Below are 27,573 nucleotides of genomic sequence, written 5' to 3' on the forward strand. Positions count from 1 at the left end.
TTCTTTCTAGAATTATTTTACTATATTACTTAAAACTTTTAATTTTAATTCTTTAATACCTTTAAAGCCTTTTTAAGTTCTTTTTAAGTTTCTATATATTACATAAAGCTATGCAAAGCACTAGAGGCATAAGAAACTAGATTTTATTACTAAAGAAGAGTAACTACAAGTTTATATAGTACTAGATGAATCTATCATGTAACTTAAGGCTACTAATAGCTCTAGGCTGCAGCAGGTGGCGTAGCTAAGCAGTAGGTTAAAGACGTGTAGGTGGCTAGAGCATAGAGAGCTTTGTAACTGCAAACATATTATCTAATAGTAGGTACTTTTTTAGGTTTTTTAGGTTTTTTTTATAATAGCTGTCGCGTAAGAGAGCACATGGTCCTGGTGTCGCGCCTGTGTTTCGGACGAGCAACCTGACACACTTGGCGCCTAAGCTCCCACTACATAGGCAGGCTCCCTATAAGCCTCTTATAGTTAATAGACTTGCTTCTTATTGCTCTCTAATCAGCGGTTGCGACAATAGCTTCTGCTTTATAGTCTTTTTCTTCTACAATCTTATCTAGATCTTTAAGAATTAGTGCGCTTTATAGTGCTAGTTCTAGCAAGTGTATGTGTATAATAAGGTAGATTTTTAAGAACTAAGGTAGATTAAGACTATATTTTACTAGTCTAATTCTTTTCTTACATAGCTTAGCGCCTAGTTCTTTGCTATACTGTAGATTTTTAGTACTAAGGTATACTTAGTCTCTAATACTAAACTCTAGTTTTAGTATTTCTTTTACATTTACTTTCTTTACTATTTTTTATTATTTGCTTAGATTTATTCTATAAGCTAATAATATAAGTTTTATAGATGTTATATATATTATATAACAACTTTATGTAGTTTTTACTTTATTTAAAGTTTTCCGTACAGCAATTTCGTCTACGGAGGCATCCCTATTTCGAGCCCATTCACCATGCAGATAAGGAGGAGAAACTGGAAGAGAATGGGTGGAAGATTGTCATTCATCTGTAGGATCCTTCTTCGTCCTCACTAGGCATACCGAGGCCAAGACAACCGCCTGGGGGCCTTTCTCTTGGCTCCGGATATGTGAGATTTTCAACTCCGCTATGTCCATTCTCTCCTGTCCAAGCAGCCCCTCCATTCAGCGCACCCCACTAGCATCAATCTGTACCACTTCGATTTTAAATGCACCATTCCCTGGCTTTCGCGGTGCTCTTTCTGGGTTCACTAAAACCTTAAAAAGCTATTTTCCCGCTCTCTCCACACTTGGCATTATGTTTCGGACTTAGTCGGCAAAGTCCGCACAATTACACGACGCTCACTCGTCCGGAAAGACGCAGAATGGTACTCAGGCGTCCATGACACAGCCAGCTGCAACACAATCGAGGACAGAACCTAGGGAACCTGTTCGAGGAAGGAAGTATATATGTGCGTAGGACCCGCCAGTACTGGGATCAACGTCAGCATCAGCATCAGTCTTCAATTTCGGTCGCCAACATCAAATACACATCAACATGGCATCAGATAAGCGAATTATTCTCATCACAGGTCAGATTAATATTCTTACATTCTTCACATCTCTCAACATTCTCTAGGCGCGAACAATGGCATTGGCTTTGATTCAAGCTATGCTTTAGCGGCCGCTTCACCGAACAACCACATCATCATGGGCGTACGCACCATGTCCAAAGGCGAGACCGCCATCAAAGAGATACAAACCCGTAAGCCCCAAGGCACCCTCAGCCTTGTGCAACTTGACATATCCGACGACGAATCCATCACGGCTGCTGCCCAACAGCTCGCCTCTGAGTTCGGTCGCATCGACGTGCTTGTCAACAATGCGGGTATTGTCGTGAAAGGCCCTCCATCCCGAGATAGTCTGCGAGCGACATTCGAAACGAACGTCTACGGCCCAATGCTCTTGACACAAGCCATCATCCCGCTGGTACAGAAGTCCAAGGACCCACGCATCATTAACGTTTCGAGTACGATGGGGTCTATTGGTCTTCGCACGGATCCAACTTGGGCTCATTATAAACAACAGTTCGATGTGTATCGCATGAGTAAATCAGCCATGAACATGATGTCCGCCTGCCAGTATTTCCAGCACAAGGACTGGGGCTGCAAGGTTTGGGCATATTGTCCTGGCTTCGTGGTTACGGATCTGACGGGGAGGGAAGATAGACAGAGGCGAATTGACAACGGGGCTGAAAGTTCGGAGACGAGTGCACAGGGGATACTTGAGATTGTTGAAGGGAAGAGGGACGGGGAAGTGAACCAATTTGTTGAAAGATATGGGAAGGTGGCGCCATGGTAGATAACCCTTAGAACACGTAATTCCGGTTTGGGACTTACTGTAGAAACTTCATCGAATTGGAGGTTACGTGGGGAGTATCTGGTGTTGCTAACTTCATATCTGCACTTGCCCTGAAGCTTTACAGTTTTGGCGCATTGATCACAACCGAAATCATGTGTTTTGATTTTCCAATGTACCAAGACCATATATATTTACAAACTTAGCGCTAGCTAGTATTCTTGCACAGCATATCTAGTTTTTATCGTCTAGGTTGAACATGGCAGGGTTGATACGACCTGGAAAGTTGTACCTTGTTGACGCCCTCCCGAATTCTAGCAAGAAGTTGAATAGCCTAGTTCCTTCATAATAAGACCTAATAGTAAGAGTCAATGTGCTATATTTTGAGATAAAATATTAATGGAACTACCTCCTGAGTTGTGAATTGAGCCAACCATGAGAAACGAGCTTTTCCAACGAGGGCTGCTCTGTAGGAAGTATTGAACACAAATAGAAATCTGTAAACCGGAGGGCTCTACGATTGTTAGCACCGGCAACTTTGAGTTTGGTGCCCCATGATACTATATAAATCACATAGCTCCTCGGACCCTTAGTCCACAATACATCACTTCTTTTATAATTCATACCCCCTGTAAGTCTACAAAATCCCTAAAGTCTTAGCCTTGTACTCAAACTCTAATTCCTATTAGCAATCTAACCAGTCACATTCCTTCCGCTAGAGGACGCTAATCCAGTCAACCTTGAAACCTCCATTGGGAGTAGAATCACTAGAACCGTACCTCGGTACTCATACCCATGGAAATCAGCCTCAAATCCTGTTTGCAGTCGCAGCACTCTCCGAGCTCTACTATATGCCCGTATCCAGGAGCTACTGCTGCCTGCTATAGCCATTTGCTGTCTACCCTGCTTCCCAGCTCACTTCTCGCATATATAGGCCCTTAGGTACACTCTCTTAACAATCGACTCAGTTCCTTATGCCCCTTGTTCTCCTAATAGCTCCACATATCTTTTGAGTTGTGAGATTGATTTCTCACGCCACTTAGGTTTTTCGCCGAATGGCCCAAACGACTACGCCAACTATGACCCCAACAACGATAGCTACGGCAAAACCTACTGCGTAGTATTTTACCACTCGCATCCTTGATCCATGCCTCCATTCCTCCTTTACATTCTCCAAGCTCCAACCCATCAGGTCACGCTTTTGTTCAGGCCATCGGTTGCTCCCATCTTCGATGTTCCGGGCGTCTTTAAATAATGGTTTGGAATGCGCATCCGGAAGAGGTGTCGGGAGCCTGCTGGTTGACATAGTGTTGCGGTTTTTTGTAGCACTGGTGGTGGTTTTGGAAATGTTCTTTCTAAATGGTAGCTTTTATCAACATACGTCTAAAGCTATGATATATTCATATAGGACATAGGTTCAGTAGATGAGGGCAAAACATACAGTGACTAGATCGTCTTTTCTAATTGCTAAAAAGGTGGATGAAAGCCAGAGATAGCACATTAGAGGTAGAGGAAATCAGCCCAACTTAGGTGTAAGGTTCACCCCTTGCGTAAGCGGTCGTCAAAATTAGCATTGGGATTCGAGTCGGTTGAAGGATGTGGCTGTGCAGAGGGCCCTGCGACATTCGGATATTAAAATCATCGCACCCCGCGTCATCAGCAGCCTTATCTGCGATGGGGTGAAGTATCACATTAGGCGAGCCTGAAGGATCGGTTTCAAATGACTCTCCTGACAGCACTTCTAATCCGGACTTCCCACCTTGTATGACAATCGCCGAAAAGGATAATAGCCGAACTCCCACCTCAGAGATCACGACGACAACAATACATCCGCCGCAGGGGTAGAACTCAAATCCCTAGACCCATCTCCTTCAGGCCGATAGGGACTACAGTTTTATTGCTGCTCCCCTCTCGGCTCAAAACAGGCACAAAACCGAAGCTCAAACGACCGGTGGATCAGCAGCATGCACTGAGATTCGGAAAAGAGGAAGATACAGTGTAGCGAGTAGCTGAGAGCCTCGTCAATTGGAATGTGGAAGATGTAGTACTTGGCTAAACATGAGTCTTAAAGGAGTGTAATACTATAAAAGTTTGCCCACAGCGAGCATTCCAGCAAGAGAAGCGTATAAAATCCAAGGCTGATCTTTCACTACGAGACTCAACCGCCCTAGATACGGTATGTATGCGCGAACCAATCCCACAATTTCTTCACGATGCACGAAAGCGCGTCCATTCGGGTACAGCGACGTATCATCCAAGTCATTGTTATCCCCCTTAGTCAAAATGAGTTGTCTTTCCGAGATATATCAGTACAGATCCTACAGAGAGGGTAAAGTGCATACCTGGCTGTGCTGTTATCGCTTTCACCCTCATCTTGATGGATTACTTTGATAGCTCGATGCACCATCGGGAGTGACCTTCCAGGGAACCAAACCACTGGGATATCGCCAACGTCAATGTAGTGTTGACGGTTCCAGAGTAGTATAATATCCCCACGATAGAATGTAGGTTCCATAGACTCTGAAGATACAGTCAGGATCGGGTGTGGTGAGCCGGTGACGACCCTCAAGGTAGCCCAGAGCATGAGTATCGTGGCAATCGCATATGCGATCTGAAGCAACTCAGAGAGCCATCGGCGCACACTAGGCGTGGAGTTCATGACTAGTATTGGTGGGTTGCAGACTAGAGGCTGGACCTCAAAAGTTGTTTTCAGCTGCTTTGAAATTATATTCGGCTTTGTGCATCTCAGTCCAAAATCAAAGAAAATGTTGAAACTTTGGTTGAATTATCGTAGGCTATGCGAGGTGAGTTGAAGGATTCCGCCAAGCTTCGGAACACGAGGTTTTTATACATATCCCGATACCAGGGTTAAACGCCGACAAAGCAGGCTGTGGATGACCCTTCGAGGAATCAAGACCATACTAGTGCTGAGCAGATTTGTGGAATGTCTGGAGCAGTCTTGAAACACTCAGAAGTGTTGCGAATCTGCCGCGTAATTACGGACATCTAGAGAAAGCATCTGAGGTTTCCAATAACTGATACGTTTCTCAACGATCTCATGTCAAGGCTAAAAATGTGGACCGCGAATTAGGCTTTTTCGAGGGCGAGCGCTTCTAGAAAGTAGGAATTAGACGTTGATTGGCCGAGTTCGAATACGAGGCTGACTCCCACATTTCCTGCTTTTACATGCATCCTACGGGATCGGATCTGAGACTTTCCAGTGACAGGCCCTGACATGTCCAAACAAGCAATTGATGCGATCGTGATATTTTGGGGTTATTCCAGACGGTGCTAGCAATGGATGAATCTTAAATCCATGGGCTCCATCGGCGTATGCCAAGGAGCCATACTATGCCTAATTCAGGATATGCTATTCCCGATTGGGTGGTCTTGGCAATTAGGGGAAACTGTGGTCGCGTATTGGGACTGCGTTTGACAGCCTAAAAATGAATCAACAACTGAAAATTTAAGAATATCTTCTAAGAATGGTCTATAGATATCGGTCAGTCCATGGATCATGATCCACGTTATGGAGCCCATGGAGAACCCATCCATTTCCAGCACTGACTCCAGAGGCTGAGCAGATGAAAAAGGAAGCGAAGGAGGAAGAATGCAACTCTCAGCGGAGACGAAGCTCTCCAGATGTTTGAGCCCCTTTCATCATGAATGTTAATCAGAGGATCTGTCGAAGGAATTTGAGTGGGGATAACGCGTCCTGAGACTGCATCCGGCATCACAGTGAATGATCTGAAGCCTCAATACCTCACGTCATTGTTTCGTTTCCCTGAACAGAAGTTTTGAGATCAACGAGGTGTCTCCTTGTCGTCGATACAAGAATTGAAGTATAAAAGAGGTGCTTCTCTCCTCCTTTAGCATCCATCAACCCACAAGATCAAAACACCTTCAGCACTACAATACCACTTCACTCATTCAAGTCAATCCTTCAAACATTCAATTCACTCCTTTATCCACAGACGTCGCTATACACGCATCCTTTCACTCACCATGAAGTCGTACATCATTGCCTCCGCTCTGGCAGCTCTCTCTATGATCCCTTCCTGCCCCGCTCCTCCCGTCGTCGTGGCTTTCGTCGCTGAATTATCTGCCGATATCATCGGCGGCATCATTGTCGAAGTAGCCTGCAAGGACAAAGACTGTGGCGGCAATAATAAGGCCAGAAGCCCCATGCGATTCGAACCTCGTCAAATCACCTTGCCTCCAGGCGTCTCTCAGCACGCCGTCGACGAGTGCACAAACTCGATGGCCGGAGTCACAATCACAGTCACTCAGAAGGCTGCGAACTGTAAGTCCAATGGTCCAGACAGAAGCATTCATACACTCGATAAAAAGTTTAGCTGACACCCTTCCAGCTTTCCAGCTTGATGCTGTACCCGCTCCGTGCATGAACTTGGCTACATTATTCACCGATCAGGGACATCCCGTCCCTTGCGGCTCCGCCTGCATGGCCTACGACGATCTTACCGATGCGGACAGCCAGAAGCTGCTTGCGACAATCCAAAGCCTTCAAAAGTAGGTAGCGCAATGGCATGGAATGTAAGGTTAAATGGAAAACCGGTGAATAGTCGGGGTTTGTATTATCACTGGGTCAATGGATGGTTGTTTCTTTTGGCTTTGCATTAGACTTCACACTCGTTTGAATCAAGTTACATTCGCTTGGGACCCCGTCCAAAAAAAAGTGAACCCTTAATAAGCATTCCTGAAGTGACAAAGTTTTAAAACCTGCTTAATGATACATCCATCCTAAGAGAAGTTTTGTAATTCCTCGTGTAAGCCTTTAATACGCTAGTGTTTAGACAAAGGTGAATCATTGCTTCAGAGTTGTATGATTCTCTGCGTCAAAGCTCGTTTGAAATGCTGGATACCTTAACGTAAGCTTCCTACGGAGTGTTTTACCTTCAGGCATGGGTTATTGTTTCAATTACGTGTCGTTAGACGCCGAAAGGTAAATGAATACACCGGAGATGAACAGCTGGTTATGTCAGACTCGTTTCACAATACGGAAAGCAAATGGGACACGCGAAACGAGGGGGAGAGGGGCTCCAGGCGTTTGTATAAAACACACCCATCCTTTGCCGGCTCAAGAAACACCATCGGTCCACACTTTTCTAAACCAGCCGTGGCATTTATGTCTCCCGCAACTACATCTCCCACCACCATGTCTCCCTTCAATCTGCCCTTTCCACCTACAATCTTCTGCACCATCTCATTTGCAACTTTCTTCGCTGCCATTCGACTTTCACGTCGAGGTCGACTCTACCTCGCCCCCTTACTATTTGGCAGCGCTGTTTTTTCAGTAAAAAACAGCACTTACCTTTCCTGGGTTTTTCCTGGTGCACCATCCTACTGGAACCTTTTTATGTGCGTGTGGATGCACCATGCGGCATCAGTGCTGTACATTGAACCATTCCAGTTGCCTCTTGTCTCCAGCAAGGGCAAGGAAGCCTGGATATTAGCATATAAAATATGGAACGACCCGCAACGCCAACTCAAATGGTCAACATATCTCCAGAAAAAGAATCCGGAACCCACGGCATATACGAAGCGGTTCATATTCGTACTACGGCGTGTAGTCAAAGTCGCTATCTGCTGGTTGCTACAGCTTCGAGTCATCGGCCCGACAGTATCCACTTACTTCCGCCTCACCGCTGCAGACTTTGCGCCGTCATATCATCCTTTCGTCAGCAGGCTGTTGTGGCCGGACTCTGGTCCAGCTATCACAATCCGAGAAATTCAACTCCGTTCTCTCATGTCCGTGTACTGGATCTGGCTCGCATTTCTCCTCCTCGACGGCGCCAATGTGCTCCTTTCGATCTTCTTCGTAGCTGTGCTGCGCATTGACACCCCCGAAGAATGGCCACCGCTATATGGCAGTCCGCTACGCGGATCTAGCATCCGTGGCTTTTGGGCTAAATTCTGGCATCGACTTGCTGGGCCATCATGTGCTTGCTCAGGGCGACTCATCACGCGTCGGATTATGAGACTGGCACCGCATTCTAACTATGAGAAGGTGGTTATTGCGTTTTGGACATTCTTTGTTTCCGGCGTGTTCCATGCTGTTGCGGACTGGCAGGGAGGTGAGACAGTAATGCCTGTGGGTGAGATGCAGTTCTGGCTGGCCAACTTTGCAGCCGGTGCGATCGAGATGCTGGTTGTAGGTGCAGTGGGGAGACGCCTGAGGGACGGTAGACTTGGACAGGCTTTACGGTCAAATGTTCTGAGGAAAACGATTGGATTTGTCTGGGTCTTTGCATTCTTCTTTTGGGTTGTGCCGATGTGGCAGTACCCAAAATTTTACGCGGCAATGAGACCGGCGCGTCGAGTTGTCATCAGGGAGCCTGGATTTGCTCCAGAGTCGTTTGGGGAGAGTGGTTCCGCAAGGACTGGGAACTGGAGTGCTCCAGGGATAGAATTCATATCATTGTTAGACTAAAGACTCTACGGAGTCGAGAATCTAGATCGTTATTCAGAGTGCGAAACAAAGGGTCGAGGGAAGTTTTCGCCGCAATATCGTGAGAGCCGCAGCACGCTACTGGCGTAGCTTAGCAGAGGAGGCATTAGACGCAGTCGACGCCGACGCTGACACAGAGCCCACTTCAGCGACTACCCTGGCTATTACGTGCCCAGTCATGGTGTTTAATAGGACGTAGTACTGTTCCTACTGTTACTGATAGTAACAATCTCTTAGCAGTTAGAACAAAAGTAAATTGCCTTCTATTACCGTATGTAAGGCCGAGATGGCGCTTACGTGCGACGGGTATATATACTATTCTGCACCCGAAAATCAACCGTTGGTTGATTATTCGTACCTTTTGGTTGTATTGGCGGAGTGGTGCGGAGCCCCGTCCTTACACAGAGGTACGGAGGCCGAGGAGTCTATATACCCCGTGCCAAGCCTAGGGTGCTCAGGGGTTGGATAGCTGTAACATAACTGTGACAATTACATACATTTGCAATTTTACTTAAACTTCCCTTTATACACTACTTGGAGCTGTTACATTAAATTACACCTAATTGCCCTCCTCTAACGTACTTCACAGGCGAGTTGCTCACACACCTAAGTCGCTTACTTTTGCCAAGACCCTACTAAACCACCCTTCCTACACTAATGCATTCCCCACAACACTACTTAGACGCGCTAAAAGAATGTTAGATACAGCTTACACTCTAAGCTTTTAAATAAGACATAAAACTCTTAAAGAAATATGCTGTAGCTATGTACAAGGTCTTATAAACAACAATAAATAACTACAGCACTAGATAACCTTTATAAGCTAATTCTACAGCTAAATTATAAAGGCTAGGTAATAAAAAGAAGCAGGTAATTATTAAGACTATACTTAAGCTATATACGCAAGGAATTTCCCCTTAGATAGCATTTATAGCTAATATAGCTAATTCTTTGCGCGCTAAGCGTAATCTAGGCTATATTTACATAAACTAGCCTAGTATGTTTGTAAAGTGTTATTTAGAGCTTAAAGTAACATTTAAGCGTAAGTATAACTATAAAAGAGCTCTCTGCAAGAGTCCTAGAGTAATTTAAGGCAGGTTTAGCCTTGTAGAGAATATTAAAGCTAAGTATAGCATCTAGGATAATAACACATACAACTTTAGTAAGACAGGGTTTATAATTAGCTAAATATTTCTTAACTATACTTGCGCTTAAAGTGCAGGTGGTATCAGTGGTGCATACACTACTGCAGGCGGTGGTGTGTACGATTGAGGGTGTGGAGCAGGCGTTAGGTGTAAGGCCGGGATGGCGCTTACGTGTAAGGCCGAGATGGTGCTTACGTACGACGGGTATATATACTATTCTGTACGCAATAATTAACGTTGGTTGATTATTCGCACCTTTTTGGTTGTATTGGCGTAGTGGTACAGAGCTCCGTCCTTACATTAGGTAGGGTGGCATGTATTGTTTGTACAGTAATTAGTGTAGTGCTAGCTAAGGTGTAGGAGCAGGTAATGCTAGTACGTTTAGTGTTAATAGCAGCATTGTGTTTTATCTGCTTCTATGCAGAGCTTTATATAGCAATAGGGGTTGTGTATAAAGCCTTTCTAGTGTAATTGCCTTCTTTTATGCTATATTATACAGCTTCTAGGCTTAGGTACCTTTAGTGCCTAGCTGTAGTGTAATTCCTTTGTCCTTTAGCACTTATATAAGCTCCCTTTTAAATGTGTAGCTAAGTGCTAAGAAGTCTTATAGTGTCTATTCTTTAAAATTCTTTATATACGCACTTAAAAAGGTAGCGCTTTTTTAAGTTATTATATATAGATTAGTAATTATATAACTTGTGTATAATTAAGTCTATAGGCTTATTAAAGCCTCTAACATATTAATCTTGTTATTCTAGTACTTTAGGCTAGTCTTATTTTATAGTGTTGCCTCTAATATCCCTATGTCTTTTGTAAGTTATTTATATAATAAGAATTATTTCTTATTTTTTTTATTATTACGCAGAGTTATTAGTTGCTAATAGGATTTTATTATAATAGTATAGTTAATTACTTTTCTAGTAGATTACGCAGGTACTGCTGTTATCTAGCTGCTAAGTTATGCAGCTTTAATAGCTTTAGTGTGCGCCTTACACTATCTCCTTCTTACTTTGTACAGTAGCAGAGCTTGCTGTATAATGTAAAGAATTAATCTACTATTATCTAGCTACTAAGTTATACAGCTTTAATAGCTTTAGTGTGTGTTTTACACTATCTCCTTCTTACTTTGTACAGTAGCAGAGCTTGCTGTATAATGCAAAAGATTAATCTGCTATTTTAAAAAATAAGTAACTAAATAAAGTACCTTATAAAGTGTAAGTACTCTGCTGTTACTCTTTCTAAAGAATAAGTAATAAAATAAAGTACTTTATAAAGTGTAAGTACTTTATTGTTACTTTTACTAATTTATAGTTAATTAAATTAACTACTAATTAGTGTTAAATAGGCTCTAACAGCTAGCTGCTTATAGTATAAGCACTTAAGTAGTAAGAGTAAAAGTAGTGTACAGTGTGCACAGCGTACAAGGTAGGTAAGGTAAGGGTAATATATTTCTAGTTCTATTGCTCTTGTCTTTCCTCTGTACAGAGGAAAAGGGGGATATCTAGATGTTCGCGCACAGAGGTTCGCGCATAAGCATCATGTGACAGAGATACGTAGTCCTGCTCGTGCGCGATCGCTCGTATCCAGACTGTGACGCTGCTGCTGCGTACAGACAATAACTCTTATATAAAGCTACTAAATTAGGACTATATTAGTTTAAAACATATTATAACTACTATAAAAAAAAGCTGCGCATGCATATCTTTTTATACAACCTCTACTTTTTAATTACTAATAAAGAAAAGCACACTTTTAGTATTACTAGCTTATAAATAAATAATACTTTAAGCATTATAATAAAAAATTTTGCATAAAAAAAAAAAAAACTATAAAAAGCAAAGTTCTACATAAAAAGTAAGACTACTTTAGCAGAAAAGCAGCTTATTAAGTTTAATAGTAAAAAAATTAAACTTATACATAACATAGTAGTTTTTACTTAAAAGAGATAAGTAAGCTACCTTTATATAATTAACTTAAAAAATAAAAATGCTGCATAATAATATATTAAGTAACATGTAAAAGGGGCATATATTACATCTATGTGTTAACTAGAGGTAGTATTTAACTTATTTATTACTGCATAAACTATAGACCTTTTATATAATAATATTAACACACTTAACACATAAATTTAATAGTAGATAGATAATAGTAAGCACAGTTTTACTTTTTTACTATTACAGCTTAATTATATAAAGCTGTTTATTTTTATAAATAGATTATTTACTAATAATAAAAACCTTAGCTTATAGCTAAAATTCTTAATTATATTAAGTAATAAAAACTATATAAAGTAAAGTAACTACTTTAAAATACTAGGCAACATTATACACTAAAATTCTACTAAGTGTAAAAGAGTAACTAAGAGTGTTCTTACTAGTAAACTATATAAAATAGTTAGAAAGTTTAATAATATAATTACCTTTAGTATAACTTTATAGTAAATTATATAAACACTTAAACTACTACTAATTCTAGTAGTAATCTATATAGATTTAAGGCTTTTATATAATTACTTTATTAAGCTAGGCACTACTAGTAAAAAGTAACTTATAATTAACATTATATTACTCTATAAATTATATAAAAAAAAGAAAATTACTAAAATAAAGTAAATTAATAGTAAAAATAACTTAGTAAATATATATATAAAGAAAACACTAAACTAGGCTTTTTAATTATTAGTTTTAACTAACTACCTCTCTGTCTAAATAGAAGCATCTGTGGACTAGCTAGATCCTGTGCGCAAAGATGCTTTAGACTAACTAAACTAATAACATCTTAGTATAAAGCTTATTTCTTTTTATTTTATTTTTTTTATTGTACACACTTATCTTTCTTATTATAAAGATCTGTTACTATTAGCACTATATAAAAAAAAAAAAGAGCTAGGAGATTATACAGTAAGGCTTAGAAAGTAAAGAATAAAGAAAAAAAAAGCTATTTATATAGCATAACTAGCTTATTCTAACACACAGCATTACTAAGGCAAGTTCTAATAAATAAAGTAAAGTAAAGGCAGAATGTAATTAGATAGACCTACACAGATAGAAGAAAGGTAACGCGTACAGAAGGTAACTCTTTAGATAAAAAGAAAAGTTACTAGTGTCTATACACAGCAGCAGCGTTGCAGCCTAGATACAAGCGATCACGCACAAGCAGGATCACGTATCTATGTTACATAATGCTTGTGCGCAAACCTCTGTGCGTAAACATCTAGATATCCCCCTTTTCCTCTGTATAGAGGAAAAATAAGAAGTAATTAACACTAGTTACCTAACACCCCTGTGCAATGTTTACACTGTGCAAACCTCTCTGTCTTGTACGCATTTGCTGACACTAAGTGCTAGCTAGCAGAGAGTCTATTTAACATAATGTTATTAAAGACCTTCTATGTCTCTAGTAGTAAAAGTTTACTACTTATTTTATAGTTTATCTAATTATTAGTGTAGAGTTAGAACTAAATAGTAAGTAATCCTTTTAAGTATAAGCTTATCTAAGAAATTATTTCTTTATTTATTTTAAAGGCGCCTTTGTTGTATTACATGTAAAAGTAGCATCTAGTAAAGAAAGGTTTTAAGTTTTTAGTAGAGCTGTTAAATGCTTTAGGGGGGGCTAAGTGTAGGGTCTTTTTTAATTTAATACTAGTTTTTTCTTAAGTAATATTTCTAAGGTTAGCTACTTCTAGCTGTAGGGCTTAGATCTAGTAGACATTTAAAGGTCCTTATTATGCTTAAAGCTAGAGGTGCTGTTTAAGCTATTTAAGCTTATTTTAAAGGTAAAGTATTTGTTAATTCTATGCTTCTTTAGTTGCTGTAAGGGTCTAGCTAGTGCTAGCAGCTAAAGCACCTGTCATGCTAATGTCTAAGGTGGTAGTGGCTATACTTTGCAGGTGGTAGTAATTACTGTTATAATTCTTACTCTAGTAAAATAGTATTTTTAGAAGTACTTTAGCCTAAAAGTAGTAAGCAGAGCAGGGGTAGAACTTAGCTAAATTAGGTGTACAGTCTGTTAAGCAGAGTATAGGTAAGGCAGGTAAAGAGTAGGCAGGCTTGTGGTTTAACCTAGCAGCTGTATAGGGAGCTAGTAAACCTAATCTGTTAGGATAGGAATAGAGGTATATATAGTGCAAGATATACAAGGCAGCAATGTCCTTTTTATAAAGGTTTTAATGCCTCTTAGTCTATTATGTAGGTAAAGACTAAATAGTAATTATAACCTTCTAACTATAGTTATAATTAAGACTATATACATAGGGTTTACATGCGCTTGCATGCGTTGCAGGTGCTGCATGCGTTGCCTGCAGCGGCCTGCATTGCCTGCATTGCCTGCAATGCTTAAGTCCCTATTAGACAGTGCACTCTGCGAGGCTTTTGTCTAAAAGCTAGAGCCATTCCTTATCTGTCCTATCACGTGATTCGTTTAGTGCGGGGCTAAGCGTCTTCCATCTAACGTTGTTCGGGCTGTGTGGGACAGCCAGTTGGGTCATTACAGTCTGACTGTTGGCCGTAACAAATATCTACATGCGGATGCTAAGAGGCTATTAGAAACTAGGTATAATACTAAAGCTTTAAAAAGCACTATACAGCCTGTGAATTTCTCCTCTACTCTAGCAACACTATTTTACAACAACCCTTAAAGGCCTTAGGTTCTTAGCTGTCCCACACAAACCCTGCTGCATAACTAAAGCTAGAATATTTGTTTTTTTCTACGTAGACAACTTTATTGTTGCGTATAGAAAAGGCTCTAAAGCAGATGCACAGCGTGTAGTAGACTAGTTACAAGAGAAGTATACCCTAATAAGAGGCAAGGACCTATAATAGTTCCTAAAAGTTAAAATTATTAGAGATTAACAGCAATAAATAATTTAGCTATTATAGGCATTATATATTAACAAGATAGCTAGGCTAGCTAACAGAAAAAACCTGCAGCACGCTACACCTATAAGTAGGATTAAACTTATGCTAGAATCTAGTTTTACAACCCTATTAAAAGTAAATTAATATTAGCAGAAAATTAGATCTCTACTCTTTACAGCAGTTACTATAAGACTAGACATTACCTTTACTACATCACGCCTTGCACAGTTTCTCACAAATCCTGCATCTAACTATTAGGATGCAGCTAATTAAGTTATCCTGTACCTACATGCAACACAGACGTACGCACTCTAATTAGAAGGAGAAGACTACCTTATAGTAGTAAGTAATGCATTATTTGTAGATAATACACTAAATAAAAAAAGCTTTTAAAGCTACATTATTTAACTATTTAGTAGATAGATTACATAGTAAGTAAATAAATAAAATATAGTTATAATGTTAATAACAGAAGTAAAATTACTTGCACTGTTTTAAGTTACTAAGGAAGCTATGTTTATAAAAATGCTTTTTAATAAACTATAAGTTAAGCTGCCTAATTTAACTATTATAATCTAGTGTAACAATAAGTAGACAATTTAACTAGTAAATAAAAAGATATCTTAACTTTAAACTAAGCTTTAACATGTTAACATCTATAACTACTAGCTCTAACAGGAAGTCTCTTAACAAATAATTAAGGTTGTCTATGTCCCCTCTAGTAAGATGCTTATAGACAGACTTACTAAAGCGCTTCTAGCTAGTAAATAGCTAAGCTTTCTTTAGCAAATTTAGCTAGTTAATGTTAGGGAGAGGATAGTTAGTTAGGAAGCGGATATAGAAGAGATTAAAGCAAGAATAGAAGCCCTAGAAGCATACTAAGGTTGTGCAATTAGAAACTAGCTTAAAGCATGTCTAAGCTAAGAAGGTGTGTTAGATATGCGCACCTACTGTCAAGACAGGAGGAACGTTTAACAAAAGCTGCTACATAGTACAAGCAATAAGCTTAAACAGTATGTTGCTGCAAATTGCTGCATTTTGCAGCATGTTGCAAGCTAGTTACGCATAGGGCTAGTGCGCGAGGGACTTAGATCAGCAGAACAAAAAGCTGAGCAACATAAGTAGAGCAGAAAAAGGATTAATAAATTAAGACAATTAAACACAATTAATTAATCATCCCATACATCATATCCAAACCCATCATTCATCTCAGGAAGCTAAGAAACAGTGCTTCAATCTGACAAAGCTAGATATTAACTAAAGTAGTTATTATAGCTTTAAAAAGATAAAAATAGCTAAAAGTAATATAGTAAAGTAATAAAAAGTAAATAATAGTTATCTAAAGCATTAATATAATAAAGTAAGCTATTTTACTTTTTATTATTTTTAAAAGCTGCTATTACCTCTTTGCTTAGTATAAAAAGAAGAATTTACTTTAAAACTAAGTTATTATAGTCTCTAAAAATAGCTAGACAATAAATAAGCTTAGGCTATAGTAGTTAAAGCACTTTAATAAGCATATATAAAAAAAGTTATAACCGCTTATTAGCTTTTTATTATTAATAGCTATAAAAGCTATAACTTACTTAATTTTTAGTAGTACTATAAAAAGAATAAAATTATTACTATTTATATGCTTTTACACTTATTACACTTTTTATAGCCTTTTAATATAAGTTGTTTTACCTTTTTAAAAAAAGTGTATAAGTGCTAAGCTTGTAACGATCCTCATGAATCGTTCCATCTCGAGTCGCCCGGAACCTCCGGAAGGCCCTCGTATCGGCCCCGACCTCGACCTGGCCCCGACCCCTGCTGTTACCCCTATTCCCTCATGTATTTAGTCGCACCTCGCCCCTGTAGCTAGCTCGGTAGTTTTCTGATATCCTACGTATAAGGCCTATAGGTGTCATTGGTATTCCTAGGTCTCTGAGTCCCCACGCACTCCCATATGCCTCTGAGTGGATTCATACCGCATTCGGACCCATTGTCTTGCCTGCGCCGTTACAAAGCTAAAGATTTTACATATAACTAAATTACTTATATTATAAAGCTTAAGTTTTTACTATGCTTTATACACACTTATAATATAGTAATTACTTTTAGTAATATTTAAAAAAAGTTTTAAAGCACTAGTTTAGTCTTATTTAACTTAAAATAAGTTAAAATAGCCTTTAACATCTAGTTATGTACTTTATTACTACTACTACTTATTAATAATAAGCTCTAGCAGTTATAAACTTTAAGTAATACTTTTAAATTTAAGTTATAATTAATGCTTATAAAAGTAAAAATTTAGAAGTATATAAATAGCTTACTAATGTCTATAGTAAAGGCTTTTAAAAAAGTTTTAAAAAGGGCATTAATTATTACACATAAGCTAGTGTTAGTATAAAAGAAAATTATAAAGCTTTAAGTAGTAAATAAGGCTACTACATAACATAAATTACATAAAAGAAAGTAGATTTAAGTAGAAAAGACTTTAATAGTTAAGAATAAAGCTTGTCTAACTGCTTTAAAAGAGTTTAAAGTGTGTAGTAATAGAAAGAAGCTAAAGACATAAATACGCGCTAAAAAAGGTAAGCTAAGTTAAAAGTAATATAAGCAGTGTAATTAAACTAGGCATAACTTGCATATGTGTAAGAAAGTAGTAGAAGTAGACTTTAAATAATATCTTGTGTTATATTGCTTTATATAGGGCTAAAGTAGGCTGTTTTGCGCTAGAATAGGGTGGTTTTAGTAGGGGCTTGGCAAAAGTGGCCGGCCAACCTGTTAGGTACGTTATTAGTTTTTAACTATTAACTAACATTATATTATAGATACAAAAATTCTAAAAAAAAAAAAAAAAAGAAAGATAAAGGCTAAATAGAGATATAACGTACCTAACAGGTTGGCCGGCCACACAGGTTAGCCGGCCACTTTTGCTAAGCCCCTACTAAAACTACTCTATTCTTTTGCAAAACAGCCTACTTTAGCCTTATATAAAGTAATATAATATAAGATATTATTTAAAGTCTACTTTTACTACTTACTTATATGTATGTAAGTTATGCCTAGTCTAATTACACTACTTATATTACCTTTAACTTAGCTTACCTCTTTTAGCGCGCACTTATGTCTTTAGCTTTTTTCTATTACTACATGCTTTAAACTCCTTTAGAGCAGTTAAACAAGCTCTATTCTTAACTATTAAAGTCTTTTTTGCCTAAATTTGCTTCTTTTTATGTAATTTATATTATGTAGTAGCTTTATTTACTGCTTAAAGCTTTATAATCTTATAGCCTACTTTATTATATTAATGCCTTAAATAACTGTTATCTACTTTTTATTATTTTACTATATTACCTTTAGCTGTTTTTATCTTTTTAAAGCTGTAATAACTGCTCTAGTTAATATCTAGCTTATTATAAAGCCTAACTTATTAAAGTTATACCTATTTTTATTCTAAATACTTGTCACGATTGTGCACAAGTAAGGTTATAGAGCTTCACAGAGGTCTAGTTTAATTACTACGTGAGGTATCATGGTAGGTACAAGACGTTGTGTAAGAAATAGGAAAGTTTAAAAGAAAATTAGTAATTAAATACTTAGCTTAAAAGTCTAAGCACTTTAAGTATAAATTAAGCTTATTTTAGGTTTAGTTAGTGTTAAAGCAGTTTATACTTAAGTTTATGTCTATGTTATGTTATGTTTATGTTAAATGTGCACTAATAATACTCTAGTACACATCTAATATAGTTATGTCTAGGATCTAGAGAGGATACTGTAACAGTACCCCCCCTTTTATTAGAAAGAGAATCCTTTATATTAGTAGTTCTAGCATTAAGTTGTTTTTGTTAGGGTACAGGTTTAGTTTAGATAGATATTAGGTGTAAAATTAGGTTACTGTAAAGTTTTTTTATAAGGCTTTTACAGGTTCTTATAACAGTTTGTTGTATCTAGTCTATTTTATAAGGTATTTATAAATACATTTCTTTTTATTAAACTAAATCTATTTAACATCTTCTATAACATATTCTAGTTTATTATTTATAATAATAAGTTTAGGTAGCAAGTTTAGCTGTCTAAGTAGATAGTTAGATTTAGAGGCTGCTTAGCGCAGCAATAATACATAGAACACAAGGTGTATTTTTATGCTATTAGGTAGGATTAATTAGTAAGTGTGTAATAAGACTATATAGGCTACTATAAAAAGGCTAAAGTTCTTTTAATTAAGTTTCTTTAATTATTAGTTTATTTAAATATTTCTAGCATCTAGCTAAACCTTCTTACTAGCTATATACATAAAGGCAGAGGTTTAAAATTAGTTTACATACTTTTATTAAAGAGCTTAAGCCTATATAAGCTTTTTATAAACATATTTAAATATATTTTAAATTTTATTAATAAGTCTATTTATATCTATTACTTATATAAATTAATAAGTTAGTTAAGGAGTATTTAAAAGTAGTTTAAATCCTATTTAAAAGTAGTATCTATAGTTTACTAAAAACAAAAATACTTATGTTAATTTAAATATTATGTTATTAGCTTTAAACTATACTATAGCTAACTATTTTACCTAGTTATCCTACTAGTAGTTTATGTACACTTATAAAACTTATTCTAGTACAGTGTTTATGTTCTTAGTCTAGCTATTAGTCTCTAAGTAAAAAGCTATAAATAGATAAAGGATAATTTAGAGCTGTTTATAGAGTTTATTCTAGAAGGCTAAGACAAACTGTGTACCTCTGTCTAATATAATTATGTTAAGCAGGCTATAGTAAACTTATACATATTAGTAGAATAACTAGGCTATATTAAGGGCAGTTATAGAGAAACATAGTATTAAGTGTTAATACTTAGTTAAGTAATTAACAACTACTATAATATTTATATACCCTTTAGATAAAAGTAGGTTTATAATAAAATTAATTAATATGTCTTTTTAAGCTTATTTAAGAATTAGAAGTAGTTTAAGCAGGCTATTATACCTTTTTTAAAAGGCCTTTACTTTATAGTAAGTATAGCAACATAATACATATTAGCGTATAGTATAGAACATGCAGGGCTAGTAGTACTCTCTTTATAGTAGGTTAAGAGTCTTTCCTCTGCCTAGGTGTCCTTTAATAGGTAAGTTATGTATAATTTAAAGTAGTTTAATTCTTAGTTTATTAAAATTAAAAATTATAAGTTAGTTATAGTAATATAGCTTACTATTTTAGTTTTTATAGTTAACTAGTGTTACCTTTTTTAACTAACTAGCGCTGTTTTAAAGCAGGTCTAAAGTTTTTTAGATAAATTTGTTATTTAGATACTTATTAATAATAATTTAATTAATTATTTAATTTATTTTATTTAGGTTAAGGTCTAAAAATAGCTTAAGTTAAAGTAAAGTTTAGTGTTAAGCCTTTTACACTTTTTTCTAAGTAAAGATGTTTTAGAATTACTTTATAAAGGCATCTAGTTTCTCTTTATTTTAACTAAGATAATAAGTAATCTTAAAATTAAAATAAAATAGGTATTTAAACTAATAGACTTATTAGTAGCTAAGTTATTTTATAGTTACAAAGTACTATAAGTTCTTATAGTTAAATAAAACCTATATTAGATGCGCTGCACCTTTTAGTTTAAGTTGCTATTATTTAAAGTAGTGTACTATAGTAAGTAATTTTTTATTATAGATCTTATAATTACCTTTTATAAAACTTATTCTTTTTAAGAAGTATATAATAGGCCTAATAGTCCTATCTAGCTTAGTCTAGAAGAGAACTTCTACTACTATGTAGTCTAAGGCATTAGCTTCTATAAGTATTAGTAGTTTAAAGTTAAAGTAGTAGAGTATTAAGGCTTTAGTAAAGGCTTTTTTTAGCTAGTTAAAAAACTATTAGTAATTTAAGTTAAAGTTAAATTAAATCTCTTTTTTAGTAAGTATAATTATAGAGCTTACTTACTATAAAAAGTTATTAATAAATTATTAGTAAAAGTTAGTAAATTTTATAAAAGCTTAAACATTTTTTATGTCTTTTAGGTATTACTAATCTAGCATAGTCTAAACCTTAATAGAGTCTATTTAAATACTATTTATAAAGATTATATATTCTAAATATGTAACCTTTAATTAGTAAAACTTACATTTGTCTATGTTAAGTTATAGACCTACTTTTTCTATAGCCTTTAGCACTAGGCGTATATGCTGTTTATGCTCTAAAAGGCTATTACTATAAATTAGAATATTATTAATATACATAGTGTAGAACATATCTAGGTAGGGTTAGAGTAAGTTATTTATAAAATGTTAAAAAGTACTAGGCGTGTTAGCTAAGCTAAAGGGCATTACTAAGTACTTAAATAGTCTGTATTAGGTCTAAAACACTATTAGCTACTTATTACTCTTTACTATTCTTAGCTTATTAAAGGCAGTAATAATATCTAACTTTATAAAATACTTTACTTTACTTAGTTAGCTTAAAGTTTCCTATAAAAAAAAAATTAAGTATTAGTTTTTAATAGTAATAGTGTTTAGTCCTTAGTAGTTAACATAAAATTAAAGCCTACTTTTAAGTTTCTTTATAAATAGTATAAGTAACACTACTAGTAAAAAGCTAGCTTAAATAAACCTTTTTTTTAAGTTCTTATTAAAGTATTTTTAAAGCACTTTTAATTTATTTAGTAACATCTTATATAGTAGCCTATAACTAGGTTGTTTACTAGGCTTAAAAGTTATCTAGTAATTATATAAATGTTATATTAAAAGCTTATTAGACTTATTTTAAAAAAAGACATGTAACAGGTTATAGTAGTTTTAAAAAACTATTATTTTTAAGTTAGTATGTTTTTAAAAAGCTAAAGCTTAGTTTATATTAAAAATTATAACTACATAGATTTTATAATCTAGTTATTAAGCTAAGATTATAAATAGAGTAGGTTCTATATAGCAGATGTCTATCTGCTGTTTAAGTCCTAGTTTATATCTAAATTAAGTAAGTAAAGATTTCTTAAAGGCTTTTTTTTCTTTAAGTTTAAGTAGTTATTAAATTATTTTATATAGCTTATTTTAGTAAAAGGCCTAGCTTATTAGCCTTACTTAAGTAGTTCTTTTTTAGGTTATTAAAAAGTAGGTCTAGAGACCTTTTATATTAAGTGCTACTTAAGTGTTGTTTAGGTGTAAGCATAAGCATACATTTTAGCATTAGAAAGAGTTAAAGTTTAAAACTTACTCTTAGTAATTAAAGGCAACCTTATGCTAATATAGCTATAGTTATTCTAAGATTAGGTTATAACATTTTATGTTTATTATATAGAGCTTAATCTACTCTTTATAGTGTTAGTAGGTAATTATAATAGTTATAGTATAAAAAATAAAACCTTTTTTAAGTTATTTTCTATTAAATTTAGTTAGGTAAATTATTTAGGTAAGTAGTGTTAACTAAAGATTTAGTTTACATACTAGTTCTTTATTAATATAACCTATGGTATTCGAGGCCGCACTGAGCCTTGGCTGAGTCGCTGTCTCGCTTCTCGACCAATCGCCTCCTGCGGGCGTCTGCGGATGTCCACCCCCGGCTCTCGCGCCCGTGCGGTGGACATCTCCTACTGCACCGGCCGCCTGCTGAGCCCGCCGCTGATGGCTCCTGTACTACACACACACACACACACACACACACATATATGTATGGATGGAGAGGCCCTAGGGCAGGCCAGGCCCTGCCCTCACCTTCATCCCGAGCCCGAGCTTCAGCGTGCACTGCTTGCTGCTGTATATACCCTCCCTCACTGTACACACTCACTCAGGGGCAAGAGCAGGGCAAGGCGAGCGAGCATGGGTCTACAGCGCAGGGCGCGTCGCGAGCGCGCAGACGTTAACATTGCAAACAACGCTAAGCTGCGCGCTAATGCGCACTATATCCTAGCTACAATTCGCGAGCAGCGGCCAGAGAATACGCACTAGGTCTATGTTCTAAAACAGGAGGAATTTAAGGTAGTATTCTTGCCTGCCTGCCTGCCTATCTGTGTGTCTGTGTCTGTGCTAACTCCCGCGTCTAGGCGTTCTGCAAGAGGAAGCAGTACCATAACAGCAGCACTGTTATAAAGGAGAAGCTGCTGCTCTTCCTAGTTAAGGAGGTTGCAAACTAGCCCTTAAGGACTAGGTCTTACAAGGTAGGGAGCAATGTCCCCTAAGACAAGACGCGTCTTGCCTAGCGCTTAGTTTACGCCTACATTACAGCTATCACTGACCTCTGGCGAGAGCAGAAGGCGCTGGGCATAAACAGCCACCTATTGCCGCGCGTAGACAGCGTAAGGGAGTACCTTAGGTCTCTGCAGCGCAGGGATGCCCAGCAAGATTAAGAGCAGTACGCTAACAAGGGCAGAGACACGCTGCTTAACAGCTACACTAAGGACAAGTTTAAGCGGCTCTGTAGCGAGCTGTGGACACATAGCGCAGACGCGAGCTTGTCCTCAGCAACAGTAGAGTGTCACTTCCGTACGCTAGTCAATCTCATGCTGGGCCACTACATGCTTACGCGTAGAGGCAACTGCTGTTCTGCAGAGATCTTAGACCTATTCACCTTTAAGTTTAAAAGGGAGGGCCCTACGCGCTGCATGCCCCTAATATTTACTACCTGCGCAAGTAAGCAGAACTAGCATAGCTAGCTTAAGACAATAGGCGCGCTGCGGCACAGGAAGCTAATTCTCTGCATGCTTAGCAGCCTAGCCTTCTACCTGCTCTATTGCTAGGACCTAGGCGACAAGCTCTTTCCTAACTTTAGTAAGCGCTTAGCCTAGTACCGCATACAGCTAATTAAGGCCAGCACAGGCGATTGTACAGCAGCCTTCTCCTACAACTCCCAGCGCGACTGGGTCGCGAAGGCGTACAGTTACGCTGGGATCTTATCTTAGAAGAAGACTCACCTCTTACGCAGTAGAGTAGCTAAGCTAGCAGAGCTTAAAGGGGTTAGTAAGGATTAGATTTAGCAAGCAGGCAGGTGGAATTAGGAGTAAATAGTTAGCTGCTACCTTAACTTACTGCCGCAGAAGTTCATGAGGTCTATGGCTGGCCATCCGCCGCAGATAGGCTGCTTCGAGATCCCTCGCGCAGCTGTTGTGCCTCTAGACGAGCTCCTGTCTCTCATCTGGCCAGAGCTCAATGCGTGGAAGGGCCGCTTCAGCCTACACGCTGGCCAGATCAACAACCTAGCCGCAGGGGGCCTCACAAGCCTGCTGCTCTACCTTAGAGAGGTGATCCTCTAGGACTTAGTTGCGCTGCGCTGGCGCTTCCCTAGCCACCCTGTGTGGAGCCACCCAGTGTTCCAGCACAGGGCGTACGCCGCCTTCGCTCAGGACATCGACGCGTCTCTCGACGCAGAGGCAGCTCCTAGTCGGCTGTCAGTCCTGTACCAGGCGATACCCCTGCTTGCTGACCAGCTCCAAGCGCTAGATGCCCAGAACAAGCAGCGGATAAGGGAGCTTAAGAGGGAGCTTAAGGAGGAGCTCAATCACGTGCGCGAGCTGCAGAGATTACAGTCTCAGCAGCTGCAGGTGCTCACGTCTGGCAGCCTTATGTTCCGCCTGGAGGCATCGCAGGCGCAGGGCGGTCTGCTGCTGCCACCACCTCCACTCAGGCACACAGCAGCTGCGCCGCCGTCGCTGGCAGACGTAGATTCAAGCAGGTATACCTCTGCCCAGGCCAGCCTCGCGCCTACGCCGTCTGCGCGCTCGCCTAGCCCATCGCCGCTGCCAGCAGCGCTTGAGCTGGCGCCTAAGCTAGAACCTGCACCAAAGCATCGCATGTGCCGCGCTGTGAGGACCGTGGAGGATCTCTGGCGCGAATAGACAGTAGGCCTGCAGGGCTAGCCTTCCATCGCTGAGCTAGACAGGCGCTGGGGGAACAAGTGGAGGTTAGGTTGTTAGAGCGAGCTGCAGTGGTACTCTCTGCGGCTTAAGGTTATTAAGGAGATTAGGCGCATCGCGCAGGCGCGGAGGACCAGCAAGGAGGCGGCTATGTGGCAGGTGAGCCAGCAGCAGCAGCAGCAGAGGGTCTTGCTGGACCAGCTCTGCAAGCATCTCAGAGTCGCTCGGAAGGAGAGCAATCGCCCCTAGTTTTATAGTCCTAGTATTATATATAGTTATTGTTATAAGAGTTAATTAATTAGTGTTTAGATAGTTATAGCTGCTAAGCAGGGATTCTATTCTACATTGTTCTGCAATTTGCTGCGTCTTGTTGCAATTTGCTGCATTATTCTGCAATATGCTGCGTCTTGTTGCAATTTGCTGCATTGTTCTGCAATTTGCTGCGTTTTGTTGCAATTTACTGCATTATTCTGCAATTTGCTGCGTCTTGTTGCAATTTGCTGCATTATTCTGCAATATGCTGCGTCTTATTGCAATTTGCTGCATTGTTCTGCAATTTACTGCGTTTTGTTGCAATTTACTGCATTATTCTGCAATTTGCTGCTTTTTGTTGCAATTTAATACATTGTTCTGCAATTTGCTGCATTATTAGAATACTGTGCAAGCACAGTATACTTCTGTCACACTGTGACATTTATAAAGAGGTACCTAGCAGCTATACAGTGCGTTCCTAGCAACGTAATAGCAATTATAATGCAGCTCTGCAGCGCTTTAAAGCTAGAGCAGCCTGGCAGCTATCATAAGACCAAAAATCAGGCTATTTGCACATGTGGCGGCGTAGATATCGCCCATAGAGGGTGGGCAATGGACATGGGTGGATACTGGAAGTTGATGAGCGCACGGCCCCCCCTGCCAGCGAAAATCTCGCTAAGCCGCTGAATCAGCCATACAAATGTCGCCGTAGATATACTATTGCTATTTACTTCTAAGTTAATAAAAGCCTATATTAGGGCTAATATAGTTCTTTATTATAAATATATAAGAATATTAACTTAGTACATCTAGTTATTAGTAAAAGACTTAGCCTATAAGTTAGCAAAGATTTAGTGTTAAATTAGTTCTAAAAGGTAACTTAGCTCTAAGACAAGCTTTTTTGCAGGCTTTTACTGCTATAGCTGCAGCTATGTTAAAAGTAGTAAAAAGAATTAAAGCTTAAATATAAGTTAAAGCCTTTATAAAAATAAAATTAAAATAGTAAAAATTTTTAATAAGTACTAGCAGCGCTACTTACGCAGACTTAAAAAAAAAAATAATATAGTTTTAAAAAATATAACTATGCTTACTATACTTAAAGTATTAACTTTTTTTTTTATAATCTTTACACTTTCTAAAACTAACTAGAGTATAATTTAAATTAATTTTTATTACATTAAAGTTTTTATTTGCAACTGCGCTAGTTTAGAGGTGTATTAGGGCTTATATAGAAAAAAACTTTATGTTATTATTATAGGTAGTAATTAAGTTTACATACATGTTAAAGTTGTTTAGAAGGGGTTCTTTTACTATAGCGTGTTACAGTTTAGTTAAGAGGGAGTTATATAAGGCTATAATTAGACCTATTTTATTTAGGCCTATATTAGATGCAAGTTAGTAGAACTTAGTAAAGTGTAAAGTAAAGCTTTTTTTTTTTTATTATAAAGTATTTAAGTAACTTAAGGCTATTAACTTTTTATTTAAGTCTTTATAAGTTACTTATAAAAACACTATAAATTAATTTAAGTTAATAATATCCTTATTTATTAGTAAGTTAATTAAGGCTGTTATGTTATAGTTAAGTTAAAAGTAAGCATATAGTAACTAAAAGTGTTTAGAGGGAAATTAGTCTATATTTTCTTTAAGTTTATATTAAAGCTTATATAAAAAAAAAGTAAGTCTTTTTATTTTTTATTAAATAGTAGAGAATTAAGAAGCTAGTTAGATTTTATTACTAAGTTAAAAAAGTTATAAGTTATAGGCAGTGTTAAGTAGAAAAGAGTTAAGCTATCTTTAGACTTCTAAGTAAGCTTTAAGGCTAGTAAGTTTTTAGTTTTTACTACTATAATAAAAGTTAAAGTAAAAACAGACTACTTAATAACATAAAGCTGTTTTTTAAAGTCTTTTTAAAAAGCTTTAAAGCTTATAACATAGTAGCTTTTTTATAAAGTAAGTGCTTTTTAGAAAGCTTCTTAGCTTACTTTAATAGCTTAAAGTTATATAAGTACTAAGCTTATTAGATTAAATTTAGAGGCTATTTTTAGCTAAAGTTTTAACACAATATAATGTTATAATTATGCATAAGTAAGGTTATAAAGCTTTATAAAGGTCTAGTTTAATTACTATGTAAGGTATTATAGTAGGTACAAGATGTTATGTAAAGAACAGAAAGGTTTAAAAAGAAATTAGTAATTAAATACTTAGCTTAAAAGTCTAAGCGCTTTAGGTATAAATTAAGCCTATTTTAGGTTTAGTTAGTGTTAAAGTAGTTTATACTTAAGTTTATGTCTGTGTTGTGTTGTGTTTGTGTTAGACGTGCACTAATAATACTCTAGTACGCATCTAATACAGTTATGTCTGGGATCCGGGGAGGATACCGTGACAATACTATACTTAGCTTTTATGTTAGCTACTAGGTAAAACTAGCTCTAGATAACCTCTAGATTTTTATAAAGCACTCTTTTATAATTATACTTATAATTAAACTTTATTATAAACTTAAGGTAGTGCTTAACTTATATACTAGTCTAGTTTAAGCTAACCTAGCCTAGATTATGCTTTGTAAGCAAGGAATTAGCTATATTAGCTACAGCTGTAAGCCTAAAAAAAAATCTATATATAATAAGCTTAAGTATATACTTAATAACTACTTTTTTTTAAAGCTTAGTTAGATTTCTTAATTTAAGCTAGCATTC

At 37.2% G+C, this 27,573-nt stretch overlaps 4 protein-coding genes across 4 annotated transcripts; 3 read left to right on the top strand and 1 right to left on the bottom strand.

Moving 5' to 3' along the window:
- Positions 1-1,165: 1,165 nt before the first annotated feature.
- BDR25DRAFT_334695 (NAD(P)-binding protein) lies at positions 1,166-2,549 on the top strand. Its single transcript, XM_033692953.1, has 2 exons — positions 1,166-1,558; positions 1,606-2,549. The coding sequence occupies exons 1-2, from the start codon at positions 1,525-1,527 to the stop codon at positions 2,325-2,327; spliced, it is 756 nt and encodes a 251-aa protein (XP_033546558.1). The 5' UTR covers positions 1,166-1,524; the 3' UTR covers positions 2,328-2,549.
- Positions 2,550-4,405: 1,856 nt separating this feature from the next.
- Positions 4,406-4,983, bottom strand: BDR25DRAFT_227899 (signal peptidase I; the record flags this gene model as incomplete). Its single annotated transcript, XM_033685262.1, has 2 exons — positions 4,406-4,616; positions 4,667-4,983. The coding sequence occupies 2 exons, from the start codon at positions 4,981-4,983 to the stop codon at positions 4,406-4,408; spliced, it is 528 nt and encodes a 175-aa protein (XP_033546559.1).
- Positions 4,984-6,353: 1,370 nt separating this feature from the next.
- BDR25DRAFT_161055 (uncharacterized protein) lies at positions 6,354-6,849 on the top strand (the record flags this gene model as incomplete). The annotated part of the gene is made up of 2 exons (XM_033684039.1): positions 6,354-6,627; positions 6,695-6,849. Coding segments are annotated over 2 exons (429 nt in total), but the record flags the coding sequence as incomplete, so codon positions are not given.
- Positions 6,850-7,500: 651 nt separating this feature from the next.
- Positions 7,501-8,775, top strand: BDR25DRAFT_227320 (uncharacterized protein; the record flags this gene model as incomplete). The annotated part of the gene is made up of 1 exon (XM_033685243.1): positions 7,501-8,775. The coding sequence occupies one exon, from the start codon at positions 7,501-7,503 to the stop codon at positions 8,773-8,775; it is 1,275 nt and encodes a 424-aa protein (XP_033546561.1).
- Positions 8,776-27,573: the final 18,798 nt, after the last annotated feature.

The sequence above is a fragment of the Lindgomyces ingoldianus genome, assembly GCF_010093535.1.
Source record: "Lindgomyces ingoldianus strain ATCC 200398 unplaced genomic scaffold BDR25scaffold_19, whole genome shotgun sequence".
Classification (NCBI taxonomy): domain Eukaryota; kingdom Fungi; phylum Ascomycota; class Dothideomycetes; order Pleosporales; family Lindgomycetaceae; genus Lindgomyces; species Lindgomyces ingoldianus.